Source organism: Malania oleifera, chromosome 1 (genome assembly GCF_029873635.1).
Source record: "Malania oleifera isolate guangnan ecotype guangnan chromosome 1, ASM2987363v1, whole genome shotgun sequence".
NCBI lineage: Eukaryota > Viridiplantae > Streptophyta > Magnoliopsida > Santalales > Ximeniaceae > Malania > Malania oleifera.
The window spans coordinates 100,735,268-100,743,097 of NC_080417.1; the positions used below are offsets into that span (position 1 = coordinate 100,735,268).

General features: G+C 35.0%; 1 protein-coding gene across 1 annotated transcript; it reads right to left on the reverse strand.

Annotated features, from left to right (window-relative positions):
* Positions 1-1,851: 1,851 nt before the first annotated feature.
* Positions 1,852-4,849, reverse strand: LOC131158379 (pentatricopeptide repeat-containing protein At4g21300-like). Its single transcript, XM_058113219.1, has one exon. It carries the CDS (start codon positions 4,447-4,449, stop codon positions 2,074-2,076), a length of 2,376 nt encoding a protein of 791 aa, XP_057969202.1. The 5' UTR covers positions 4,450-4,849; the 3' UTR covers positions 1,852-2,073.
* Positions 4,850-7,830: the final 2,981 nt, after the last annotated feature.

A 7,830-nucleotide genomic window follows, 5' to 3' on the forward strand; every position in this document is an offset into this window, starting at 1 on the left:
ACACCTATGTCTCCGACAATATTTTCTCTCCAAAATGTTTCAATTTACAGTCCCACAAAATACTGAATAAAAGAATAAATGAAATTTGCCATGCACAGCACAAATGTTTCGTTGAGTTATAAAGATCCAAAGAGGTGAAAAGAAGAAAAAGTAAACCTAGAAGAAGAGCGACCTAAAACATGAAATGCTATAAATCTATAGCCAAATGTGGTTAAATTTATGCTAGCCTTACATTTGGATGTGGAGAAACCATAGCCAAAAGGAAGGAATCTAAACCACAAAACTTTGAATCCAATACTTTGCAAGCAATGAAACCAAAGCAAATCAGAGCAACGTTTTACACATGATTCTTGATTTTGCTTTCTATTATGTTTTTATTCATTTCCTCAAAAAACCAAACCAAATATTCATTTTCTCTCTAGATGATCACCAAAACAAAGAATTATGATGAATGATCAATTATGTGCAAAGTCAAATGAGATTGAGGTAGGAATAGAGAATCAAAACTTGATTTGGAGCTTTTTCTTCTCTACTTTGGATTGCTTGGCAAGTTCTAGAACCTTCTTCGTTGAAACAAAAATACAGAAGTAATAGCTGTGTGTGTGTGAGAGAGAGAGAGAGAGAGATTCAAGCCCTGAATAGAAAGCAGTTGAGCCCTAGACTTAATACAAACCTGGAATGAACTGATGAAGGGATTTGTGTTTGGATCATAAAGAAATCTATGGATATGAAGATCCACAAGAACAACTATGGAGTTTTAGAAGAGAGAGAGAGAGAGAGAGAGAGAGAGAGAGAGAGAGAGAAGGTTATAAATTTGTCATGCATCTGGGCTGCAAGGGATACAGTAGTGAAATAAAATGTTTCAAGGAGGAACATTTTTGTCTTTTGGGAGCAAAAATATCAGGAAGGGAATGCTTATTTCAATAAAGAGCTGGTGGAATGCCCATTCCTTTCATAAAGGGAATGCTGATTCCAGAGGAATCCTAATTCCATTCGTATATCAAATAACATGAAAGAATAGAGATGGTAAAACAAACCATAAGAGGCTATGCCTCCTTTAGTGGTCCAATTTCAGCTCATTAGGTCAGATCTCTCCAAATAATCTCAAAATTTAAGATTGTCAGAATTTGTATGCTGAGTTGCATTTCCTGTAATATCACAAAGATTTTCAATTTATTACTAAAAAAAAAATGATTAATGGTAATAAAGACAAATATGTTTATTATTTTCATAGTAAATAAATAATGCACGGGCAAGCTCCTCCAACAATAAGGAGTCAGAATAATCAGTAAATAACTAATTTATACTCAAATCACAAGGAAATTAAGATTAATTTGTAATTAGTATAAAAAGGAAAATGGCCCCTCCACAAGTTGCATCACTAATGTCATTTGATACTGTTCTCTACTTCAAATTAATATTGTGCATGTTAAAAGAAGGTACTGAAACTACAAACATTTAAAATTTACAACTTACATGCAGTTGCAATGACGTCATTTAGTTCCAAAGTAACCATGTCATTTCAGTTACTGAAGACTTCTTACTCGTCATGTTATTTATATTCTTCTTCCAACTGTGCAGCAAAATGAGCCCTGCATTCCATCAGGCACGCTAATAATTTGGTCAAGAGAAATGGCGAAGAGCCAATGAAGGTTCCAATGATAGGTGCAGATTCATATCCAGAGAATTCAACGTTTGAGATATAGTAAAAGTAAAACATATGAAAATAAAAGAATGTGAAGAAAATGGTAGAGAAACATACAATTGCATGTGCTGTCATCAAGCTTACCTATCATCAAGCATTATTAATAGCAAAACTTACTAAACGAACGGGTTTATGATAGCAGAGTATGATCATTGCAAATATTTGATCCAAATCATTATTAGAATGATAAATACAGTCTACTATATGTTATCTTTAACAGCATGATTACAGGGGGAAAAAAATTCTGACTGCTAGCCACTTATCAACCATGGTTTTTTACAGTTATTGTCCTGTCAACGCTGCTCAGCCTTAGGTGTGAGAAATAAAGAATAAAATTTAAATTAGCAGTGAGTCTAGTTAGAAGATATTCATATTTCACACACTTGCTTATCCAACTCTATTAGACTATACCCTGGAGTCCTTTTCAAACCTCTATCCTTTGCCATGCCTCTTATTCTGGTCACTTCATCCCATTTTTCATCATCTGCATATAAATTTGAAACCAGAGCATAGACACTAGAGTTCTCAGGGTCTAAATCCAGAAGCTGCCTTCCTATAATCTTTCCCATCTCTTTGTTTCTGTGAACTCTACAAGCTGAAAGCAAAGCAACCAGTGCAGAAGCTTTCTCTCGTGATGGCAGGCACTTGGCAAAATCAAATGCCTCTTTGAGTCGTCCTGCTCGGCTTAACAAATCTACCATACAACCATAATGCTCTTCACATGGAACAATAGAATATTTCTCCATCATGGACCTAAAAATGTGCAGCCCCTCTTCTACCAAGCCTGAATGACTACAAGCAGAGAGTAATGATGTGAATGTCACCCTGTCTGGAGCAAAGTTTTCATTTTTCATTCGGTCAAATAAGTTCAGTGCTTCTGCACAGTTTCCATGCATCCCGTAAGCGGCTATTATTGTATTCCATGATGTAAGACATCGTCTGGTTGTATGCTCGAACAGATTTCTCACTGAGTTTAATTTTCCACATCTGGCATAAGTAGTAACCAGAGAATTGATAACAGGTTTCTCCCTGTCCATAAGAAACCTATAAATGTGACAATGAACTTCCTTTGCTAGACTAAGATATCCTAGCTGAGCAAAGGCCTGAAGCAAACTTATTAAAGTGACAGAGTCAGGGTCTCGTTTTTCCCCTTGCATCAGCAGGAACAAAGATACGGTTTCATCAGCGTACCCATGACTGACACAGCACATCATCATTGATGTCCACGATACCAAGTCCTTATATTTTATGCTTCTGAAGACCTCTCTAGCAGAGTCTACACAGCCACATTTTGCATACATGTAGATGACTTGATTAGCCACATCAGTAATTGATGCAAACCCATGTCTCAACACATATCCATGGGCAGCCCTGCCCTGTTTCAAGTCTTTCAGATCAGACAATGCAGAAAACATGGTCAGAATGGTACCTGCATTTGGCCTAATGCCCTCTTTAACCATTCCGCAGAATGTCTCCATGGCTTCACAAACAAAACCATTCTGGAGGTAACCGGCCATCATCACGTTAAATGAAATAACATCCCTTTCCTGCATTTTATCAAAAAATTCCCTAGCCTGGATCAAGTTGTTGCTTTTAGAATACAAGTCAACAAGAGCAGTTATGGCAACAAGATCAAGCTGAACTCTACTTCTGATTATGTAGTTATGGATGCTCTTGCCCTCACGGAAATGCTTCAAATTAGCACAACTCAAAATCCCATTCGCTAAAGTGATCAAATCAGGCACCAGATTTTCCCACAGCATGAGTCGGAAATGGTTCAAAGCTTCCAGTGGCTGTCCCACCTGAAGATGACCAGCAATCACTGCATTCCAAGAAGCAGTTGTTCTAGTGCTCATGTTGCCAAAGATGAGGGCTGCCAATTTTGGGGCCCCGCATTTGATATACATGTCAACTAGACTCGTCTCAAACACTTCGTCTAAGCAACCGATTTCTCTTCTAACAGCATATCCATGGACTGAACGACCCTCTTCCAGTGCTTTTAACCGTGCTGCTGCCTGGAGTAAGCTCACTAATGTCACCCGATTTGGATCTAATTGATCCATCTGCATACAGCGAGCAACTTCGAATGCCTCATAAGCACGATGATCACCAACCTGAGCATAACCAGTAATCATTGAAGTATAAACAAAAATATCTCTCTCAATTATTTCATCGAACACTTTAGATGCATCATCAATATCTCCACATTTAGAATACAATCCGATGAGTGACGAGCCCACAAACCGATCTGTGTTTAATCCAAACTTGAATGTGTCCACATGAATTCCTTTCCCAAATTCCAAGCTTTCCAACTCACTGCAACTTTTCAAACTAAATGTAAATGCGGAACTATCAAGCCCAATTTTTCGCCCTCTTAAATTTTTAAACCGCCTGAGAACTTCAGCAAAATGGCCGGTTCTGAAATACCCAACAAGGATTGAATTCCAGAGAGAGAGATTGTTGTTGATGATTCTATCCGCAACCCATTTCGATTCAGCTAAGAAACCAAACTTCGCATAGCCGTTAAGCAGTTTAGAGCCCAGGAAAATGCTGTTCCCAAGCCCCTCAGTGGCGATGCGACCGTGAAGCTTCCTCAAGGAAACAATGTCAGAACAATTTTCCAGGAGACAAGCAAATTTATCTGATACGGAAGAGGGTGGGGACTGTGACCTTTCAATGCTAAAATTACAGAAAAATCGGCTCTGAGTAGCTAATGAACGAACCCCAGATGAGAAGATATTCATATTTATTTGTGCGAGGTAAACCTACAATGTTAAACGCAGCGCTTCTCAGACTCTGATTACAAAACCTATAGAAGAAAACAAACATTTCTGAACCTTAACTAAGCAGAACTCTCTCTCTCTCTCTCTCTCTCTCTCTCTCATCGCACGCTTCAGTTACAACCCAACACAGCTACAAAGCCTGCAAGAGGTTGGTCCTGCAGACATCCCAGGGGAGCAATTCCTCATGGGGGCAGGAGGGAACCAGCAATCAACTTTTGTGATAGCAGTAAAATCGATTAGAGTCGGGTTTAAGCTTTATGCAGCGCTTTTCTCGTTCTTGGTTTTTCACTGGTTGAGGTACCTCGTACGGAAGTCTCTCAGTCCTGTTCAAAAAGCAGAGGGAAGCCCTACCCAGCAATCCTAAATCGTCCCCCGTTTAGGTTTGAACCTAAACTGAAAATTATGTAAAATATTTTATTGAACTGAAAATTATGTAAAATATTTTATTGATCCGTATGATTGGAGAGATTTATTTATTTATTTAATGTTGGAGCATACAAAGTCAAATCTATTTACAGCCAAATCATTTATTCTTATCATTTTAAAGCCTTTGAAGTCAATAATAAAAAGTGGGTGAAATTTATAATTTCAAATAGAACCATCATCACATTTTTGTGCCGGAATAATTATTTCATCTATTACTTAATTAAAAATATCTAAATTATAATAATAAGGACAAAAGACTTTAACCTTAACCTTATCTTAGGTTTGACAAAAAGGACACCCCCAGCTAAAAAGATACAAATTTCTTCTTATATTTTATAAAAAGACAATGCATCTAAAGTTAGGTTTGTGTTTTTTTTTTTTAATAAATCATACGGAAAGTTTGTGTCATTTTTAAAATCTCAGAAAAGGTCAATAGAATTTTTGAAACCTTAAAAAATGTTATAGTCTTTTTGTCAAAACTCAGAGAGGTAAATGTCTTTTACCCTAATAATAATTATGTAATTAAGTAATAATTAATTACGTAATTACATAGTTGAATTTCAAATGATAGGTTAGTCAATATTATAATTATGTACATACTTAAATCGAATTAAGTCAGTTATGTACATACATAGTTATGTAATAACTTACGTATTCAAATTCCAAATTATCCATGATTACAAAATTATGTGCATATATTTTTCAAATTGTTATGTAGCTTAATTTAAAATGATATGTATTGTAATTATGGTTTAGAGATGCATATATTCTAACTAAATTATTTATAATAACATATAAACATATCTAAGTCAAACTAATTACATAATTATGTACACGTGAAGGCATATTAATTGATTTGGATAATCAAACCAAACTAATTGCATACATTAATAACTGTGTAATTATGTACATATTTCAACCGAGGTGTACATAATTATAAAATAATATATTTTTAAATTATAATATTATTTATATAATTATCTAGTTTAATTTTAAATGATAATTATAGTCATACTATAACTACAAACTTATATAATTATGGACATATCTAAAACCAATAAACAACGTAATTATGTACATATTAATTTTGTTTAACCATCAACTTAGAGCTGGCAACATGAGTAACATTAGGAATTAAAAATATCTTTCTTTTTGGAAAAGGGTTGTGCCCAATACCTAAGCCGTCCATGGTTAGCTCTGAGCAGGGAGCCTCTGTAAAGTATTGTAAGTTCTGCGCATTCCACAGTAAAAACCTCTCAAAAATTATTTTTACTATTTTTGCATCGGTATATCCTTTGTCTCGTGGCTGTCAGCACTTAAACCATTAACGACCATGGATCACCTCGGGCTTCGAAGCAGGGAAAGCAATCTCAACTGGATTTCTTCACTGGGCTCCACTTCCTTTGATTAGGGGTGGCAAAGCAGGTCGGGTTTAAACGGGTCGTAAATGGATAGGGACTAAACAAGTTCAGGCTTGAATTTACCTGTTTACTAATAGGTGACTAACATACAAATTCAAATCCGTCTGTTTAATAACGGGTCATAAATGGGTACCCATTAAGAACCCGTTTAAAAATATAAATTATTTATTTATTTAATTTTTTAAGACATTTCATATAAATGACATTTTAAAAAAAAAAGCACTTTTTATTTTATTTATTAATATCTTAACAAAAAATATAAAATGTAGAAAATAGTACATCTCTTTAAGTAATATTTTTAAAATGTAATGTACACACACACACACACACACACACACACACACACACACACACACATATATATATATATATATATATATCAAATTAAACGGGTCATCCAGTGGGTACCTAATTCAAATTCGTCTAAATCATTTATTAAACGGGTCAGGTTAGGGTTAACTTGTTTATAAACGGATCACCTTCTACTAAACCCGAACTCGATTTAAACGGGCGAGTCATGGATTACCTATTAGGTTCCAACTCGTTTTGTCACCCCCTACCTTTGATGAGATCTGCAAACTTAGCCAAATCATTTTTTATGTAAAAGGTAAATGTACAGGTTTTGAAGGCTTTGATTTTCGGTCCAACTTTTAAATTTTGTCGTCAGCTTGTTGCTTTGTTGATTCCTTGTACAATTTTGGCTATGTAGCCTGATTAATTCACTAGCTCTTAATTCTTCCAAAAAAAAAAAACATTATTCTAGTAATATAAATTTTAAAACGTAATTGTTATAAAAGATGTAAGAAAATAAATATAAATAAGACAGAAATTTTATGTGATTCGGTTGTGCCTACTTCATGGGTGGATGAGATCAAAACTTCACTATCTTGGGAGGAATTATAAGATGATTTGGAACCGATCTTGTATAAAATATCTCTCTTCACTTTATTTCTCCTTTATTCTTATCCTTACTATATCTCTACTTCCTTCAAGCATGCAATGTGTGTTCCAAATGTGAGGGGTAGGGTGTTTTTTTATAGGACAATATGGATAACAAGACATTTATGAAGGTGGAAAAATCGAAGTGGCGGAAGATGGGGTGACATTTATATTTTTCATAACACTCCCTCTTGGATGTCATTCATATATTAACTCCTTCTGTTAAGATCTTTAAGATGTCCCATTCTGATGAGATGAATCAATTTCTTGAATGTTGTAGTAGGAAAGTTTTGGTGAATAAATTTGCTAAATTATCACTTTATCGGACTTGTTGAACATCTATATCATCATTCTTCTAGAGTTCATGTGTATAGAAGAATTTTGGAGAGATATGTTTTATTTTGTCACCCTTTATGTATCATCTTTTTAGTTGAGCTATACATGCAGCGTTGTTTTCATATAAAACTGTTGGAATATCCTTGATTGATTGAAAACCACAATTTGCTTGGATGTGAGAAATTATTGATCTGAGTCACACACATTTTCTACTAACTTC

Excerpts from the sequence above, each read along its gene's own strand:
- LOC131158379 (XM_058113219.1), bottom strand. The coding sequence starts at position 4,449 with ATGAATATCTTCTCATCTGGGGTTCGTTCATTAGCTACTCAGAGCCGA.